The sequence below is a fragment of the Dreissena polymorpha genome, chromosome 8 (genome assembly GCF_020536995.1).
Source record: "Dreissena polymorpha isolate Duluth1 chromosome 8, UMN_Dpol_1.0, whole genome shotgun sequence".
NCBI lineage: Eukaryota > Metazoa > Mollusca > Bivalvia > Myida > Dreissenidae > Dreissena > Dreissena polymorpha.
The window spans coordinates 82,748,367-82,770,229 of NC_068362.1; the positions used below are offsets into that span (position 1 = coordinate 82,748,367).

Consider the following 21,863-nt stretch of genomic DNA (forward strand, 5'->3'; position numbering starts at 1 on the left):
GTACATGAGAATAAGTTTATGATTTCGGCGCCTTTCATTTAGCTTCTCCCACCCAACTTCTTTATAAAGCTCATAATGGAGACAAGTTTGGTACAGCCCGATACAATCGCGAAGATTCAGTTTGAATTTTTTCTAAATCATCTTTTTCAAATTGGCAGCAATTGTCAAATGCAACATCAGAATATTCAAGTATGGGTCTTATAAATGAGCAAAATATTACTTCCAATGCTTTCCTGTCTAGAGTATGTTTAAGTCGACGCATTATATTTAGCCGTGCCCATGCTTTGTCCTTGATATGTGCAATATGTTCGTGCCATGAGCAGTCATAAGTCAAGTGGAGTCCTAAGTGTTTATGAACACAAACTTCAGGGATAGTTACGTTTTGCATTGTCAGTGGAGGGTGGATCAGCTTGTTTAGTTTTCGAGATATGATGAGAGATTCTGATTTAGGTGGATTAAATGTTACCAGCCATTGTTGAGCCCACGTGTTTATTTGGTTAATATCAGCTTGCATAAAGTTTGCTATCATATACAGGCTTGTATCGTCTGGAAAGAGATTAACAAATGAGTGGATATTCGATACAATGTCATTTATGTATATTAAAACATTAGTGGTCCAAGAATAGATCCCTGTGTGACACAGGCAGATATCTTTGCAAATCTTGATTCAATCCCTTGAAGAACCACCTTCTGTTTTCTGTCAGACAGATGAAGTGCAGTGCAGTGAAGTTTGTATAGAGTCCCTTTAGTCAAACTTTATCGAAAGCCTTACTTATATCAAATTACTTCGAGGCCATTCCCCAGGGCTTTACAGAATGTGTCATAGATGTGAGTTAATTGATTAACGACAGAGTCCCCTGGGATGAAACCAGGCTGAGATTGGATGAAGAAAGAGTCTCCATGTAAGAAGTTGAAAATGTGCTTATATAGTTTTTTCTCAAAAACTTTTTTAAGAGTATTTCACAGATTTAGGTCGATAAATTGATAGCAGAGATGGATCGCATTTTTTAAATACTGCACATACATTTGCTTTTTCCAAATATCTGGCATTTTACATTTTGAAAGACTATCATTTAGAAAATTACAAATAATCATTCTTGAAGCAACCTTATATTATATAATGCTGAAATTGACAATCATTTAACGCAATGACTAAAATTATTACATTTTACAAATAAATAACAATGCTATGTATACGATTATTAATGTTGTATAAATTTATAGCATAATAATGCACAAAAATGTTTATTTATTACAAATTTTTAATGTTCGTGGTGTTTTATGCCCCCGGTAGGGTGGTATATAGCAGTTGAACTGTCCGTCAGTCCATCAGTATGTGCGTCCGTCCGAAAACTTTAACCTTGCCCATAACTTTTCAATATTGAAGAAAGCAACTTGATATTTGGCATGCATGTGTATCTCATAGAGCTTCACATTTTGAGTGGTGAAAGGTCAAGGTCATCATTCAAGGTCATATGTCAAATATATGGCTTCAAAGCGGCGCAGTAGGGGGCATTGTGTTTCTGACAAACACATCTCTTGTTTTTAAATACATACACCGAATTTGTAAAAACAAACAAATACATTAATAATTTTATTAATAATCAATCGAGTCATTTATTTGAGTCAAACTGTATTTATAGATAACCTTTCATCTCAGGTCTTTTTAGCAAGTACTAGATTTGCTCATGATAGTCTGCATTGATAAGATTCTGCATTGTCTGTTTTCACATCTCTTTCTCAAACTTAACACATATTTACTATTTTACATCGCGAAATGTGATAAATCCATTTTCACTTTTGTTTTGGATAATTTTGTAAGCAACTTAAGTTCATTTTCAAAAGTGGTCAAGTATGTTGTTAAATGATATTTGAAAAGTAAATTATTTGTATTTAAGGTCAAAGTGCGCAACAACTGAAACATTGTCTGTGTTTCTTTCATCAAAAGTTTTGCAGAAAGTTTAACGCGTGTTCAACGCGTTTAAATACATTCACTGGCTACCACTAATCATTATGTCATTAAGAAAATGTTAAACATGGCGAATTATGTAGATAGAGAAGGTTAATGCGAAGTTGTATTCAAATTAAAGCAAGTCTTGAATATTACAATGTAAAGAATAGTCTTTGTTTTATGAATATGGGCACTTAGTTAAGTGCACTTGAACGAAGGCATAGTAATGACAACGAGACCAAGGGGGTATAACTCAAGTTTATGCCCAGAGGTTATTTGTCAAGTTTATTCCCTATGGTTTATTTGCAAAGTTTATGCCGTAGGGGGTATAGGTCGAGTTTATGCCCTAGGGGGTATTTGTCAAGTTTATGTCATAGGGGCCATATATCAAAATTATGCCGTAAGGTTTTTTTGTCAAGTTTATGTCATAGGGGCCATATGTCACGTTTATGCCCTAGGGGGTATTTGTCAAGTTTATGTCATAGGGGCCATATGTCAAGTGTATGCCCTAGGGGGTATTTATCAAGTTTATGTCATAGGGGCCAAAATCAAGTTTATGCCGTAGGGGGTATTGCCAAGTTTATGCCCTAGGGGCTATTTGTCAAGTTTATGCCATAGGGACCATATGTCAAGTTTATGCCGTAGGGGGTATTTGTCAAGTTTATGCCCTAGGGGGGGCATAAGTCAAGTTTATGCCATAGGGAGTACTAGTCAAGTCTATGCTCTAGGAGATATTAGTCATTTTTATACAAAGTCTCTAGTTTACCTTTATTTTCATTATTTTAGTTTTCACCGCCGGCATGAGGATTTCAAAACGGTTTTATCTGATTGGTTCAGCTGTGCTGATATCAATTGTGTATATCATGTACAAAAACCAGACGCAACCAATCACTGCCGCGAATGTTTGCATGCAAGACCCACCAGCCCATCAACAGTCGCCAAATCTCCAGGGCTCATTTTCAGCGGAACGGCGTTCGGCAGTCCACGAACAGAGCTTTCAGCCCATGGTGATTTATCAAGAGAGGAACGCGTCTTTTAACTATAAGGCCGCTATGCAGGCGCTTAACGAGGCCAAGGTCAGTCATGATGACCCGCGATTGATTCGGCTGATTCGGGATTACTACATTGAGCCTCCGTCTCTGGAGCCGTACGATCTTGATAAGCCAGAAAGGCTTGACCCTTCAAGCGGGCAGGCGCCTTTTATCGACAGCAGGCTCGATTATATGGTACATTTTGTATTGTATGTATTGTAAAATCATTTATATTCGTGGGACATTCATTTTCGTTGATATCGTGGGTTGACTGATCCATGAAGGTTACACAAACACATCGGAAAATGACCGAAGTGTGATTTTTCCAAAATCAGAAATACACGAAATTACATGTACACGTTTAAAAACATATGATTTTACAGCATCTATCGAATATTGTTCTGGCATAGCAAAAACAATTGAGCTAGAAATAGCAATTAAATTAACTTATTTACGTTCAGTTAAGTCTTACTGTTGAACAGTTTTCGTGATTCTGTCTGAGTGAATGCCATGCATTTCATTGAGTATGACCCTTTTGTCGATTCATGTACCTTGTGCTTTTCTAGGAGGGAGGTTTCTACGTTGAATGTGGAGCTTTGGATGGCGAGGAAAGCTCAAACTCTCTGTTTTTCGAAAGGGTCCGCAAATGGAACGGACTGTTGATTGAGGCCGATCCATCAAACTACCAGGATATGAAGTCCAAACATCGAAAGGCTTTCACTATCAATGCCTGCTTGAGTATTGATCCCTACCCGGCCATGGTAAGTTTTTTCTGAAGTCCAACATCAAAAGGCGTTCACTGTCAATTTCTGCTTGAGATCTCATCCCTACTCAACCGTGGTAAGTTTACATGAAGTCCAACATCGAATTGCTTTCACTATCAATGCATGCTTGAGTCCGCAGTCCTACCCGGCCATGGTAAGTTTACCTGAAGTCCAATATCGAAAAGCTTTCACTGCAAATGCCTGCTTGAGTATTCATCCCTACCCGGCCATGGTAAGTTTACCTGCAGTCCAACATGGAAAGGCGTTCACTATCAATACCTGCCCGAGTCCTTATCCTTACACGGCCATGGTAAGTTTACCTGAAGTCCAACATCTAAAAGCTTTCACTATCAATGCCTGCTTGAGATCTAATTTCTACCCGGCCATGGTTAGTTTACCTGAAGTGCAACATCTATTAGCTTTCACTATCAATGCCTACTTGAGTCCTTATCCCTACCCGGCCATGGTTAATTTACCTGAAGTCCAACAACGAAATGCTTTCACTATCAATACCTGCTAGTCTGCAGTCCTACCCGGCCATGGTAAGGTACCTGAAGCCCAATATCGAATGCTTTAATTCAATGACTGCTTGAATCTTAAGCCCTACCCGGCGATGGTAAGTTTACCAAAGTGCAAACATTGAAAGGATTTCACTATACCGACTGCTTCAATCTTCGGCCAATCTGGTCATGGTAAGTTTACTAGAGTACAAATATTGACAGGCTTTCATTTTCAATGGCTGTTTGAATTTTCAGCCCTATCCGACCATGGTAAGTTAACCAGGTAAAAACATTTGAGCTGCGCTCTGGAATAACAGTGCTTAAAACATGTGCGTAAAGTTTTGTCACAGATTAGTCTGTGCAGTTTACACAACCTATCATGAACGACCCACTCCTCTTTTATTGTATTTTTATTTAAAGGGAGTCTCTAACCGAACATTAAGTTTAGACAGAAAGTGTCGTCCCTGATTAGCCTTAGCAGACTGCACAGGCTTTTCTGGAATGACGCTTTACGCACATTTATTAGGCATGGCGGTCGACTTGGCGTAGTGGATATGGTGTCCACCTAGTGACCGGGAGGTCTCGGGTTCGATCCCCACTCTGAGAGCGTCCTTTAGATCTCCCCCAATGACCACTTACTACTGGTTCTAGTCCCAGGAAACGGACTCGATAGCGTTTCAAATAAGTAGTTAGTACTTTAAAAAAAAATCGATCTAAAATAAATAGGTTTAAACTAAACATGCATTAAGCAGTGTTTTTCAACTTAAAATAATGATTTTACAGACTAGCCGTTCATCTATAACAGGTGAAGTTCAACAAAGCGTTAAACATGGGCCGCATTGTAGACAACAGCGAAGCGAAAGCGTGGATCGTTGCAAATAGGATGTCGCCGGACGAAGTATCCATCCAGTGCTTCCCCTTGTACTCATTGCTGCTAGCGATGAACCAGCTCACGGTGGATTTCTTCAGCCTCGATGTCGAGGGGGACGAACTTCGCGTTTTGCAGACAATTCCTTTCGATTAGGTGGACATAAAAATGATGACGATCGAATACATACATGTGGTAGGAAAAGAATTGGGTCTTAAGAATTTCGTGGAACCACAAGGCTACGATATCATTCTGCAGATGTCGCGATGGGATTGGGGTGTTAATGACCTCATTGTTAGAAAGAAGGGCCTTAAGCATTGGCCTTAAAGGTTGGGGTGTTATGGGGAGAAGGGGGCTTTATGGCTTGATATTTTGTTTTGGGTCGGGGGCTCGGGTGTTATTCAGGGGGTAGGTTTGTGATCTTCGGAGTGGCATAAGTAAGAAGGTTCTTCATCATTATGGTTAGGTTATTGGTTTGTGTGATGTCTTACAACTCATTTTTAGGATTTTAAATGGTGTAGGGTCAGTGATTAAATGAAGTAAATGTTCTGCTTTAATTGGAATGGGAGGGGGTAAGTGATTGATTGCTTTGAGGTAGTGATGACAAAGAACTAGTTTTCAGGAGTAGACACAAATCATCAGCTTCATGAAAGGCCGTAGGAAATTTTATTTGTTGAGAGGAGTATATGGGTCAACAATAAAAGAAAGTCTATGCCCTGGTGATTCATTTTTATATTCTTAATGTAGTATGAATCGTGGGGACAAAATATTCCATTCTTAACGTTGTTCAAATTGTTGTTGTGACTCAACCATGTATTCTTCGTGTAGTATGCATCGTTGAGACAAAATATTCCATTCTTAATGTTGTACAAATTGTTGATGTGTACTCAACCTTCCATTCTTAATGAAGTATACATCGTGGGACAAAATATTCCATTCTTAATGTTGTAAAAATTGTTGATGTGACTCAACCTTCCATTCTTAATGAAGTATACATCGTGGGACAAAATATTCCATGCTTAATGTTGTATAAATTGTTGATGTAACTCAACCTTCCATTCGTAATGTAGTATGCATCGCGGGGACTAAATATTCCATTCAATGTTTTACAAATTGTCGAGACTCAACATTCCATTCTGAATGTTTATTTAGTGCTATGGTGACTCCATTTTCCATTCTTAATGATGTACTAATTTATGTGGTGACTCAACATTCCACCCCATTCTTTATGTTGTTTTTAATGTGGGGACTCAACATTCCATCCTTAATGTTGTACTACTTTCTGTGGTGATTCAACATTCCATTTCTAATGTTGTTTTAATTGCTGTGGTGACTGAACGTTTCATTGTTTATATTGTATTAATTGCTGTAAATAAATGTGTCATACGTTACTAGAAACATAAACCCTGTATATTATGTAAGCATTGATGCCGATCATGCATTATGCCATTCATGTGACATTTTTTAATATTTTATAAAGCAGGCACTTAATTGTATTGGGCTGAAACTGGTTTGAGGGTAAAGGTTTCCTTAAGATATGTGCATAGTGGATCCTCTTGCATATAAGTGTGTTTGCAACATTTGCACGAATTGTTTTTTGTATATTCAGTAAAGGTCTGTTCATTCGTGTTTTTTTTAAAAAAGAAGTTTGTTTTTGATTGAATTTAAATACAGTGTGTTTATGATTGTATTTGCATATAATGTGTTTATGATTGTATTAGAAAAAAGTTTGTTTATGATTTGAATACAGTGTGTTTTTATTGTGGTTGAATACAGTGTGTATATTATTGTTGCTAAAGCAAGTAAAACATTTCAATAAGTGTAACATTGTTGGTGCTTTTAATAATAATGCAAATGCTTGGGCCAAAAAGGTTTTATCATAAGATTGTCAAATTGATTATTCGTCCATGCCAGAGTTAACAAAAAGGTTGTGAATGTATTTTTTAGTGATTTTTTACAGCACAAGTTGAATAAATACTGCAATATAATTATTGTATATTCACATAATAATAGTGGCATTCATTCTTCTTAGATGCGATATTTCTAGCAAAATGTGTTTCACTTTTGAATGCATCTAGTACAGGATTATACGGTAATCTGGTTCAGGAATATACGGTCATAACGTAAAATTTTTTCAAGATTTTAATACAGATTAATATGATGCAATACGTGGTCGTCTGTCAAAATTTTTGAAAACTGTTTGACCAATCATTATGAAAATAGACATCTATTTCCATAAGAGTATCCTGTACAAAATCCTGTCCACCTGGCTCCACTTAACTGCACCAAATACTCGCATGTTTACAAATAGAAATACACCTTAAAAGACTAGTCTAAAGAATGTAAAGCCTCTCGCAAAGTGGTATTTATGTTGGCATATTGGTACTTACACACGGTCATTATCACATCATTATCTCGTCTCTCAGCTTACGGAGAAAAAAAGACAAACAGATACTCAGATAGACGAACGAAATGACGGACGGACGAACAGCAAGGAAAACGAACTGACGGACGGACGGGGAGAACGATGAGACAGACGGGTGGAGCTTATTTTCTAATCTGGTGCAGCTGAAAAGGGAGTAAAAGCTTTTCAAATATGTCTGCAGATAGTTCGATTTCCTACTGTGGGCGCTATTTGGTTGCTCATAAATTAAAGCGGATATCGTGTTTGTGTTAATTTCATTTTCTAGATTATAAATTGAGTCATTCTAGCACACTAGAAAGAACAAAGACAGCGAAAGGCAGACACATATCAAAAAAGTTGCAAAATCCTCCAAACCCTAGCCTCAACCATGATGTGTCTAAATTGTTCGTGTTAAAATTGGTAAATCTTGAAATATGCGCAGGTACAATTTTTTTATCCTGAACCAATGTTTACAAAAAAAAGACGGGTGACCCCCCCCCCCCCCCCCCAATCTTCTATATGATAGAAATGTATCATCATGTAGTGTATGCACTATCTAATAAGTAGTTTTCCTGACAAACTTAATCCCCACAATCTTAAACGTTTTATCTTCTTCCTTGACTATATGGCATAATCATAATGACTGGCTTTGAAAATTATATAGATGGCCTACCAAAATACCTTCCCGAACGAGCGACAACTCTTGTTCGCCCTTGGTCAGGAAAAGACCCAATACTGTAAGAGGAAGTAAGACAAATTCTTCATACAACGCAAGCACTGAAATCTATGTGTATTTAGAGAGTTCTGACTAGACAAAGGAACATGTATCATGACCTATGACCTAAACTAAGACCTTAACTTAGACCAACGTGAAACTTCTTATAGGCAATTGAATATTCAAACGTAAGAATACCCATTTCGAAAACAAGTATCACCATTATAATCGAGATCTCCATTTAAGACTTTAAATTTCTAACATACTAGTACGAGCAAAATATGGAAAGACGAAAATCGGTGCTAATAACTTAACTAGTCAACATGTCGATTCAAAGTTTTGAAGCAGATAACTTACATGTTTAGCCCAATAAATTGACATGTTTATGTGAGTTTTCTTTTAATTGTATGTAATTGAAAATGTCGTACGTTCCTAAAATTAGACCAATACAAAAAAAGCGTCCTTAGCACGTAACGTGTCTCCGTTTTTTTTCTTGATTCTTCGGGAAAGAATGTTTATTTAAGGGACTTTTTATCAAAACGAGGACAATCTTTCATAGCGCAGTAGGAAAAGCGCCATCTTTTGTTTTTCTTTTTTTTTGGCTCCTAATCCGTTAGTTTCGTCGAATGGTTCCGTTAACCACGGATATCGTTTGTTTTTACAGTGTGTGTTTATATTAAGTATTGCCAATTTATTTTAAACAAGCATGTGCACGTAAGGTAAGAGAACGATTTGAAATAGTTATTTCATTACATATTTACCTCATAATTGCGTATGCTAGTCAACTGTATTCGTTCGGTTTGTTCATACAGATTTAACTTTTAAGTTAGTGAGCATTATTTCCAAAAGCAACAGTATACGGTGATCAGAGAGAAACGTGAACTCACGTATTTTGTATACGTACATGTATTTCATATCGCGCATCTATGTAACCCATATGTTGGTCAAGCCGTGATTTCTTACATTAGTATAGTAATTAAAACATTAATGTTACCATCTATGGTCAACACCAATTCATCTCATTTACAAAAACAGTTCTTTAATGAATCCAAGTAACACGGTTGAATTCATTCAGCTATACTTCTAACATATGCATGCAAATGAAATTCAAATGAGGCCCGATTGTTAATTAATGCGGTCCGGTTGTCCACCGCGGCCCGGTACAGTATTTCGCTGTTCTTAGCGTAACAGTTAGGATCAGTATTCAATCCGAATGCCAATATTTCGGAATGCGTTGTCGTTAGCGCGACGTCACTGACGTCACCATTAAGGCGAGACAAACCGAAAGGAGCGGCTCAGGTTGCCCTAGTAGTCTGAACAGTTTCATCGAGATGACTCCGAATTTTGTTTTTTCAATTAAAACACAAATGCGTTTACAATCTGTAATTGAGTGTTCATAGTTAAATATATTTTATATCTCCGAAAAGGCGTCTTCTCGATCTTGGATCTCAACGGTACATCTGGCGACCTTGGCACACGATTAAAGGTCGTGGAACCCGATTAAATGGCGCTGGTCTCGATGGTTTCCGACCTACTTTAACGAATTTTTGCAACTTGTTACTATTTTCTTATTCAACCACGAAAAAGGAACTGGGTAATCATTACACGAAAGTAATATAAGCAGAAATGTACTGCAATAACTATTTGTGATACCCAACCTACATAAACAATGATTTTCATTGACTGTTTGGTATTTTTTGTTCATTTTAATTAATTGCGTTAGTAATAAAATGACAGTTCCTTATTCGCTTTGAATAAGGAATAAGAACAATTTACTTATTACTTATTCAAACCGAATAAGGAACTGGCTTATCAGTAAATAAAACTTATAAGAAATGTACTGCAATTAACATGTTTATACCCAACCTACATTGACAATGATTTTCCTTGATTTATTGGTTTCTTTGGTTCATTTTAATTATGTTTTTTGTAAAAATAAATGTTAGTTCCTTATTCGATTTAAATAAGGAATAAGGAACCAGTTACTTATTACTTGTTCAAGTCGAATACGGAACTGGTTTATCATTAAGAAAACTAGGTCTTAGTATTTATTATAAGTTTTGTTAATTTCCAAGTTACATATAACATGATTATCATAGACATTAAGTAATGTTTGGTTACTGTATGTTTGAGTAAGAAAATGCCAGTTTCTTATTATCGTATTATTACTTGTTTTCAGCGTTTATCGCCAAATAAAATAAACAGCATAAATGGTACAGAACATTTCCATATGCAGTCAAAACACGATGGCTCGAACTCGCCGAAACCGTCAACAACAGTTCGAGCCATCCGGAATTCGAGCCATCCGATTTCTAATATACTTTTATTTACTTTTATAAGTTTTGGTCACATAACCCCAAACCGGAACTCCTGTTTTTAGGGTTACATGCAGTCAGTTTGATACTTAGCACACATTGTTGAGTGCATGCTGCCTAGGATTTGTAAAATACATTGCAAATGGTTAGTTTTGGTATCAACTTGAAGGTATATTTGAAAGCAATAAGAAAATAAGCCATTTTTGTGCTCAACTTTTTGTGTTGATTGTTCCCGGCTTTGAAAGTAGGTCATACTATTTGAGCCCAAAATGGTTGTCTGCACAGCTGTCAAAACCGGTTTGCCTATTCTAAGGTAAATATTTTGAGTTAGCGTGTATAGAATTTAATGACATGCATTGTTTTCAAAAGATTATGCATTTATCTTTTCAATAATGTACGATGATATAGTGGGTATGCGCTTGATCATGGTAAAAATTGATATCGAACTTCAACTATTTTATATGTAATATAGAAGGAAATTAATTGCGCATGCGTTATCTTTTGAAATGCGTGTGCACCTCCAGTTGAAGAGTATTCATACTGCCTTATCTCCGTACAACTGCGCACTACTTTCTACTTTTGAAGTAATAAGAACAAAATATATCCTTCATATTTTTTAACCAATTTGCTAAAACAGTTAAAGATTGAATATAACAAATATCCTATAGTAAATTATATCAGCATGTTTTACGTAGCACATATACGGGAACATGTAAAGGCGCACTTAGAAACAAAACATGCATTCCTAATTCTACGGCAATTTTCGCTTTTGTTGTTTTTGGCTTCTTTTACTGCCGACATGGCTTAATATTTTTCTGTGTAACTTTTTACGTTTAACTTTCTCTTTGACCCTTTACATCCTACAGCTGACCCTTTTTGTAGTGCTGATTTAGATAGCCACCCGGATTGGGTACCGGGGCCTTTTCTGGATTGCTAAGCAAGAAGCGAGTCAGCCGTTTCAACCATAATAATGCTGCGTCTACAAGAAAGTCAGATTGTATACAAAATGCCAAATTTTACTCAAATCAATTAACGATTGAGTCGATTGCATGTTTGCAACCTGTGTGACATCAATTATTGCCTGCCTTTATAATCAAAAGGTCCTAATCGATTAACAGTTTTATGCAACCCGAAGCAAGTTTGAGCCAACCGAACAAAAGAACGTGTGAAAACTATGGCCGAGACAGTGAACAGTTCGAGCCATCCTATATTTCGAGCCATCCGAAAAAAAATAATATATAGAAATAAAAAATCGATGCTTCGAGGAGCGTGCGAGCCAAACGGAAATTCGAGCCAAGCGATTTCGAGCCAGCGGGTTTCGATGTAACATAATCAAGCTAAAATAATACACACAACACCTAAAATATACAATATCCGAAAGTGATCGTTTCGAAATACAGGCTTCCGAATAAGTAACTAACATATCACCCATTCATTATTTAGAGGCCATAATTTCGGATACTTTAAATATGGTTTCCTAGTATATCTTCGCTTGTTTTAGCGTAAACAAATGAACTATTCATCAATAATACGGTACGCTTTTATTTTTAGACATATGACACATTAGTTATCAACATACCACAGTGTATTGATTTTAAGCAATAAAACGCCGGATAAAACAAAACGCAACGTCAATAACGTATTACGCCGGTGACGTAAACCACAGGTGATTAGCGTGTAGCTATGATATTAATTAGTGAAAACATCATTTTGAATGATAAATAATCATATTATAACGAAAAATCAACTTTTCTGAAAAAAAAATATTTTCACTATCAAATATATATATAACAAGGTATTCAACTCGAAATCACCCGAAAACAGGGTGCATCGCTTTGAACAGCCATTACTACATCAATTTTGAAGCGATGCTCACGAACTCAGTCTTGTTCAACGCAGAAATGAATTTCCTTTCTGGAAATGTATATATCTTGTTATATTTCTACACATGCTGGGTCAAATTTTAAGAAATAAAACGATACACAATTCGTTTGACCTACTTGAAGACGATCAGACAGTATTCATGAATGAAATCTCCAGTTGTAAAGACACACCTTCGCATTTGACCAATCAAATCACTCGTGTGTTTAAACTGTCAGTAAGTTGAAATGTATCTAAACAAATGTTTAAAACGGCGCTGGACAGTTAGTTTTGATGCATAATGCAACGGCAAGCACGGTTAGAATGTTTTTTCATACGTTTTATTGAATTATGGTATCGAGGTCCGTGAACTTTGCAGGGAAAATGTCCTTTACTTCGTGAAGATTTCAGTCTGAAATCATCTCTGATCGATATCAAGTGGGTCACGCGAGTTGTGTATCGTGTTATTTCTTAAAAGTTGACCCTGTATTTGTAAAAAATATTGCAAGACATGTACATTTCCAGAAAGGAAATTCCTTTATGCTTTGAATAAGACCGAGAACGTGAAAATCGCTGCAAAATTGATGTAGTAATGGCTGTTCAAAGCGATGCACCCTGTTTTCGGGTGAATTCTAGTTGAAAACATTGTTATATATATATTTGATAGTTTTTTTTCTTCAGAAAGTTGATTTTTCGTTATAATATGATTAATTAGCATTCAAAATGATGTTTTCACTAAATAACATCATAGCCACACGCTAATCACCTGTGACGTAAACAGATGACTTCACAATCGTGGAATGTAATAACGTCGGCGTCATAGGCAACGCCGCAGCTTCATAAAATACAACAGAGATGGCAGACTTAAATCGAAATAATTATTATAAAACTTAACAATAACGAGCGCGCGTTCACGCGAGCCACAGTGCTGGTAATTAAAGAGGATGAGAAAATCGAAGTAACGTCAGGTTACTACGGAATACCGTTAGGCCATCGTGGTTACACATTTAAATCCAGAGGGCAACAATGCGATAGTACGATGAAGACAATGCGATAGTAAAGTGTCGACAGTGCGACAATACGATGGCAACAGTGCGATAGTACGATGGCGACAATTCGATAGTGCGATAATACGATGACGACAGTGCAACAATACGATGGCGACAGTGCGATAGTACGATGGCGACAATGCGATAGTGCGATAATAAAATGTCGACAGTGCGACAATACGATGGCGACAGTGCGATAGTACGATGGCAACAATGCGATAATACGATGACAAAAGTACGACAACGCGATAGTACGATGGCGACCATGCGATAGTACGATGGCGACAATGCGATGATATGATTGCAAAAGTACGATATAATTATCGCATTATCGCCATCGTACTATCGCGTTGTCGAATTGTCGCCATCGTAATATCGCATTGTCGCCATCGTACTATCGCGTTGTCACATTGTCGCCAGCGTACTATCGCATTGTCGCCATTGTACTATCGCATTGTCGCCATCGTGCTATCGCACTATCGCATTGTCGCCCTCTGGATTTTAATGTCAAACCACGATGGATCTAACGGTATTCCGTAGGCTACGATGTATGGCACAAATATTGTAGATAGAAATAAATAAATCTAGGACGCATGTGCTTTAAGAGAACCAGGTTTAAGTATAAGAACGGATATACATTTTATACTTAATATGTGTTCCGTTCACATCTTTAAGTAACATATGTGTATATTTTTAGCCTGTATAGTGGCAGTACAGGAACTGTATCAATACTAATGGCATGTGGTGTATGCTCTTTTCCCTTTAGGCGTTCTCCAACAGGAAAGGGCGCATATATAGGTACTTTCTCGACGAGTATAAATAGGACGTTTTGTAGAGCCGATGATGACTTGCACGATAATAAGGGGAGGGAAAATTTATGAAAATCAAATTGCATATATAGAAACACAAATAGGGACACCTGAAGAGAAGCGTGATGATGACGAATCTGTTGATAAAGAGGTGGACGAAAATGAAAACAGCGAAGAACATGTGGATATAGAAGAACATGAAAATGAAGACAACGATGAAAGGGATGCAGTGATTGAATGTGACAACAACGGCGTTATAGAGTGTGTAAATGTAGAGGATGATGATGAGGAAAACAATTGCGATGTTACTGGGAGGGAGAAAGTAAATGAGCATGGTTTTACTAACAAAAACACAGGAGAAAGGATGAGGAAAGTTCAATTGAGGAGCAGAAAAGGAAAGAGTTTATGAGGCTTTAAATAGAGAAAATCAAAAGAAACATTAAAGCACAGAAAAATGCTCGACAATATGCAAAGGATGAAGGTGAAGAATGGAAATTAAAGCATGAAATAAAGACGGGAGAGCAAAACGCAGATGACGTTTTCGGATATGTTTTAAAAGCGAAATCTTGGGACCGGAGGGGTTTTAGCAGCACGTAAAATAAGAATGTAGTGATGACTTTGATGACGAAAACATTGTTCTAGACGACGACGAAACGACGTTTACCTGGCAGGATTACTGGGATGAGTTAGCGATATCGGCGGACAGGACGGTCAGTAATAGACGGGGAAATAGGTCGCGCAGAAACTACGAAGAACGCGAAACAGAATTAAGCAAAGAAGATGAACAATACGTAGTGACATGTCTTTTGATTTTTTTTTCCGTCAGAACATGTACTGTTTATAGTTTGGTTAAACGTTTACCTGACGATTAAACTATGGATTAACACTGCCTTTCTTATTATTCTGCAAGACTTAAAGCTGCTTCTTTAATGTGTGTGGTAGAAAATAGTATGTTTTAAATGTATTAAATAAATTCTACATAAAATGAAGTGTTTGTGTTATCATATGTATTCACACATTTAAAAAACGCGGTTTAGGACGGGGCGCTTTTCTTTTTTCCATTCACACATTTACCGTTTTATGAAAGTGTTAAATTCTATAGATTTGAGACTAAATAGAAATAAATCTATAAAATAATCGTGTTTTCAAGTAAATAACAAACACTTTTCTAACTTTATACATTAATGTCAAAGAGTTTTATCGTATAGACAGTTGTCGTTATCGACCATTCTGAAGTTCAGTACCTTCTGCAAAATGACGTAAGTGGAGCTTCTCAATTTAAACGTAATACATATCGTTATGCCAGCAGCATAAAGACCGACTTAAATGAATTGCATGTAAAATATATGTTTTATTTGTTTTCATATTTCCAATAGATTATAATAATATTTCAAAGCTGTGCTACAAACCGGCATACTTAGTTGTCTTCTATGTCAAGTTACCCCAATGAAATTCATTTTCATTAAATGCCATGAGGTATTTAAAGTCAGCACTGTCGTTTATATTATGCTTACACATTGAAAAACATACCAATGAAACATCAAAATTACCGAGAAAGGTCGAAAGCGTAGACTAAAAAATATTAATTGTGTGCACAAACAATCATCTGGCCCAGTGATTGTCCCTGAATTTACGATAGAAGTTTGATATGACCTCTATTAATTAATCACACATTTTTTGGAAAACGTTCGCGATAAAAATAGTACAACTTATTCTTTTCACGAGCACTACCTCTTGCGTGATGTTTACTTTCGCTTCGCTGGTCATCTATTTCCGGTGGTGATGATAGACGGTGAAGTTGTTCGAACGAGAGAAAGACATTTGCTGGTGAAGTGACTGGGAGGGGCGATTATCAAGATCAATTTGTTCAACGGTAGACAGTGGTTGTCTAGGCTGCATTTCGGCCATAGTTTCAGTGCACGAATGTGAACAAGAGGAAGCTGTTGGGATGTTGCATTTACTTGACTGGGCAAGACTGTTGGAACACTTTTGCTGCTGTTCAACATATATGGTGGAATAATTGGTAATGCACTGGACATTTTTGTGGCCTGTAATGCCATGATTTCAGTGGGTGGAATGTTTGCATTTGAGAGTTTTTGGACCAGGAATTTGCGAACTGAGTGGTTCGTTATTCTCTTGTGCTCGGGAAAGCCGGCGTCTTTTGCCATGGCCTTCAGCATCTGACCTAACTTGTTGACACCCAATTCTTGACGCAAGAACCACTGGGATGCAGGGTCAATTGTGCGTATTGCCACGTAGAAAGGGTGCTGATCTGAAGAAAAATGCAGATGTACGCATATCCGAGTACAGCTTGTAAATTAACACAGGATTTTTTTGTCCAGAAGTGCCGAACATCTTGGGAGACACTTTTCTTATGTCAGCGATGTTCTCTCCTGTGCGCGTTTTCGTTTGGCGCTCGTTTAACTCGAGTTACTCCACACCATTCGAGTCTGCATGGAGGCGAACGTCTCCCCACCTAACAAGATACAATCATCTTTTTTTTACGTCGGATATGACCAACAATAAAAGAAAGCATTTTGATTGAATCGGATGTACTTTGTGAAATGGGGTGCAAAATAGTGAGACAAATTGATACATATTTTGTGTGTTTGTGTGTGTGTGTTAAAAAGGTTTCTTACCGCAAATTGTATTGCTCTGTGGTTCCTCGCAAGCCGAAGTGAAGGTGGTTGTTCAACCAGATTGTATTTAACAAGGCCTTCGGAGACTCGGTGGCTAGAATCCCCTTCTCTCAGAGCAGATCGATGTCGGTATCACTCAGCGGATGGGCCTCCCTAGGACGGTTTCCCTGACCCTAAATCGGTGATGTATATTTCTTATACTGTTTAATTTAACTTTTCGACTATGTTTTTTAATTCTAATTTATTTGTTTATGCCCCCGATTCAAATGATCGGGGGTATATTGTTTTTGGCCTGTCTGTCTGTCTGTCTGTCTGTCTGTCTGTCTGTCTGTCTGTCTGTCTGTCTGTCTGTCTGTCTGTCTGTCTGTCTGTCCCAAAACTTTAACCTTGGTTAAGGTTTTGCGATAACTTTGCAATATTGAAGATAGCAACTTGATATTTGGCATGCATCTGTATCTCATGGAGCTGCATATTTTGAGTGGAAAAAGGTAAAGGTAATCCTTAAAGGTCAAAGGTCAAATATATGGCTTTAAAGCGTCGCAGTAGGGGGCATTGTGTTTCACAAACACAGCTCTTGTTTAATATTCTATCTTTCGTAGGCTAACAGTTTTACTGTTTAATGTTACTAGTCGACATTTATTTATTAATTGAAAATTTATGTCGCCAGCGTAATAGTTTCGTACAGACTACACTTTTTCTTTTCTTTCAGCTTTTGACATCAGAAACCTTTTAAATTTGTTTATGTAAGACAAGGTCTTCGCTAAAGTCTTTTTATTTTCATTTTGGACAAAGCAATCACCGACATCAATGAGGTAAACATCTAAGAACTCTCTATTGTCAGACATGTCTGGAATATGATTTTAAGTTGGGGGAATGACATTGCTACTGGATGTTAGCACTGGGGATGGTTTCATTCTCAGTTGTCAATTCAATCTCATTTGTAAACATATTAGATGAATCAAACCCATATTGTTCCTGGAACTGGCTTAGTTTTAATTCCATTGTTTCAGTTGCTTGTTGCTCATTTCCATCATTCAATTCATCCAAAATTAATGAGAAATTTGTTGAGCTAAATTCGTCTGACATTTTGAGGTGTTACAATTTCGCAGACGATTGTTTTCTACGGTCAAAGGAGAGCAACTCGAACTGACTCCGTCAAAGGGGAGCAACATCAACAGAACCTATTTGCAACATAGTGTTAAATTTACCTAATACTAGAGGTTTAATGACAAATTAATGACAACAAACACGTTGTTTTACTACTTTTATTTGTTTTAACGTCATTAAAATTGACAAGAGTTGAGATTGTTTTTATTATTGATGCACTTGGCAAATACAGGTGACAAGGTGCGTGGGAAAAAAGTAATCCCGATTCGGCAGTTGATGACGTCATTTCGTGCCGTTGATTATAGATGAACGGGGCTTTAATCAACCGAATTCGCTGTAAAAGTGGGATAAATGAACTTCTTCATCGAACTCGGTACGAATGTTTTGATGCTTAATATCAATATCATCAAATTTAATATCCAAAGATTCAATGTGTTTACCCATGGAATGTTGTCATGTTTCGATAGTGTTGAGTTTACTGTTCATGTCGTTTAACTCCTGCGTTACCTACTGCATATCGTGTCGCATGGCCTGAATTTCAGCCCCTATTAATACAATGATGTCATTGGTGTGTTTATTGTATGCCGCAATTGCATTCACATTATATTGTGTATCTGGATTCATATATGGCCCTGTGTAAAAGCTATAAGGTAAAGGTAGTCTGCATTCTCACCATGGGACGCACCATTTGTTGGCTCTGGGTTTAGTTCCACATCGCTTGCTAATGACAACATTCGTTGGTGGAAACATTGGTATAAGCAAGCATATTCAACAGGTCCGCAACTAAAAGTACATCACTTGTACAATATATAAAGGGGGTATACAAATTAGTTTGGGTCTGCGGTTAATTTGGGTTCAGGGCTTGATTATTGACAATATGTATACATTGCGCTTAGACACAAAGTCCTAAAACAAATAGTAAACATATAAATGTCCTGAAGTGAACATCAGAACGTTGGGTACACGGGTTATAATGCTCATTGTTACATCACCGTTGTGCACTTTCGCAAGGTTGGATAAAGTATGCTATACTGTGTAATGTCTATTCCCATTATAACGCAATCACGATTGTTTAAAATGTATTGAAGATGGGTGTTTCGCCCTGCTGACCACACTGACCGGTACACACTAGCGATAAAACAAATTTGTCACGGTATGTGAGCGCTATTTAAAGTCGTGGTGGTTATATGGTTATACATGTAGCTATGAAGAGATATTTGCAAAGTTTTTCCAACCTCACAAAATATGTATTGTTTATAATTGTACATGTTATTAAATGATTATACGTGCCCTTTTATCTTCATGTTTTATCTGCGCTTTTGCAGACATATGGTCTCCAAGTCATACCAAATAATACTTCACTACCAAATTCGGACATTTCCCAAGGAGAGAAATCCTATTGTTTCTTTATCACAGAACCGGTTGTGGTTGCATAATTGGAATAAGAAATGAAATCACTGTACACGTTTTTATGCTCCAAACGGGCGGCATATAGTTTTCTCACTGTCCGTCGGTCGGTCGGTCGGTCAGTCTGTCCGTCACACTTTTCGTATCCGCTCTCTATTTCAAGTAGTTCTCATCCGATCTTCACCAAACTTGGTCAGAAGTTGTATCTAGATAATCTCTAGGCCAAGTTCGAACATGGGTCAAGCCAAAGACCTATAGATATATATAGGTCTTTGGTCATGCCGGGCAAAAAACTAGGTCACGGGGTCTCTTAAAGCGTTTCAAACATTCAGCATGGTGTCCGCTCTAATTCAAGTAGTTTTCATCCGATCTTCCCCAAACTTGGTCAGAAGTTGTATCGAGATAATGTCTACGCCAAGTTTGAGCATGGGCCATGCCGGGCCAAAAACTAGGTCACGTGGTCACTAAGTGCGTTTTAAACATTCAGCATGATGTTATGCTTTTATGTTGTGATAAAGTTACAGTTGGGGGCATTCGTGTCGTGTAGACACATTTCTTGTCTGCTGAACATTTCAGTATGGTTTTAGAACAATATGTAAACTTGTTAAATACCAACGCGGGAAACTTATCGACCACCATGTATACTTCTTACCGCGGGCAGTGACAACATAAAGTTGGCTTCTTCCTTAATCAGTTTAAAAAATAATTGAATAATGATATGTCCCTTGATATGTCCCTTTAAAATGAATTTATGTATTGGGAATAGTCCGAGGGCATGAAAACGTACAAAGTAGATAAGTTTTTCCGCTTTCGGTTTAAACATTTGCATTTTTTTGAATTGGCAAAAAAAATGTAGATTCAACACTAAAACAACTAAAAACCTCAATGAATTTATAAAGCAGACCATTCAGATTGGCAAATGTATATCTGACACAGGTAATCACTCCGCTTCTAACAACAGCAATTGCTCTAACACACGGAATAAAAGGCCAAATTCAAGGAAGAGAAAAGTTATCTCCCCTAAGCAAGCAAAAAATTGTGAAAGCAGAGAAAAAGAGCAAATAGACTTCCGAGTAAGACACTGACAGCTCGTGTAGTGGTTGGGCTGATTTAGATATACCCACGACAAATTACTTTTCCCCCCTAGTCGAGCCACCGATGTCCAATCCATCAAATTAAAACGCAAACATTACGGTGATCAGAGCCCCTACAGACAACATGAGTTCACCTGAATTAGGCCATAACTATACACTATGGTCATTTCCTCAGACCCCAGTCAGTTTCACTATACTGCCTTCTCTACAGTCAACCCCTGTTCAAGGACACGGCAAACCAACCTCATTCATTACAGACTTTGATATACAGAGAATAGTGCAAACTCTTCAGTCCATGGTATCTTCTACAGTAGCAGAACAGGTAGCTCCACTGCAAAATGAACTTGCAGAGATGAAGAACACCATCTCAAAACTAAGTTCTAAATTGGCTGATCTTGAAGCAGAAGTTGACAATAATAATCAATATAGTAGACGGCACTGTATTTTGATCAGCAACATTGATGAGATACAGGATGAGTCAACTGATGAGATCAACCTAAAGATTGTGAAAGACAATTGTTGCTCTATCAACATGAACGACATTTATAGGTCTCACAGGAATGGACCAAAGAACAGCCGTAACGGAAAACCTAGAGACATAATTTGCAAGTTTACCAACTACAAAGCAAAATCTAATTTCATGAAATCTAGAAAGGAGCTAGGACTCAACAAAAGCAAAATCTTCATAAATGAGCAGCTAACACCAATCCGGAGACAAATAGCATACCAATGCCGACAATTAAAAAGGACCCCCAGAGTCCAGTGTCCGACGCATGGTCATTCGATGGGACTCTATACATCAGAGTATCCAACCAAAAAGAAAGCATAAGGATAAACTGCCTCCAGCACCTATGCATGTTTGAATACAAACCCAAGTAGATAACATTGACTACATGTTGCCAAGTCACACAGAGTGGGTCCATGTTCTATTCAGAGGTCAATTATTTCAAGTTGCTGTCTAACAAACTTTTGTTTTCAACTCACTATGTTCATTAAATCTAATAAATCTTAGATATATCAAACTTTAACTGAAATCAAACTTGTCGTCAAATGTTACATAAAAGAGCTTCTCATATAATTATACTATATGTTCATTAATAAAAATTATCCATAAAATAACATCAATGTGTCAAAACAAGAAATTAAAATATATAATACTATGGCCATAGTTCAAACTTATTTACATACTGTAAATAATTTATAAGGTTCTGTTTTCTCATTAATTTGTGTGACCAATTACTGAAATGTTGTCTCTTTTTTACCTTATTACTCAAATATATTATGAATATACTGTGTAAATGCAATATATGACATGCAACTTATATATATGTTATGAACAAATCCATAATA

At 37.1% G+C, this 21,863-nt stretch overlaps 1 protein-coding gene across 1 annotated transcript in view; it reads left to right on the forward strand.

Annotated features, from left to right (window-relative positions):
* Nucleotides 1-21,863, forward strand: part of LOC127840691 (uncharacterized) — a 50,087-nt gene that overhangs the window by 6,124 nt on the left and 22,100 nt on the right. Inside the window, exons 3-5 of the mRNA XM_052369105.1 lie at nt 3,549-3,743; nt 5,052-5,268; nt 14,371-14,588. Of these exons, the coding sequence (XP_052225065.1) occupies nt 3,549-3,743; nt 5,052-5,268; nt 14,371-14,588 (630 nt within the window). The remainder of the gene's footprint in view (nt 1-3,548; nt 3,744-5,051; nt 5,269-14,370; nt 14,589-21,863) is intronic.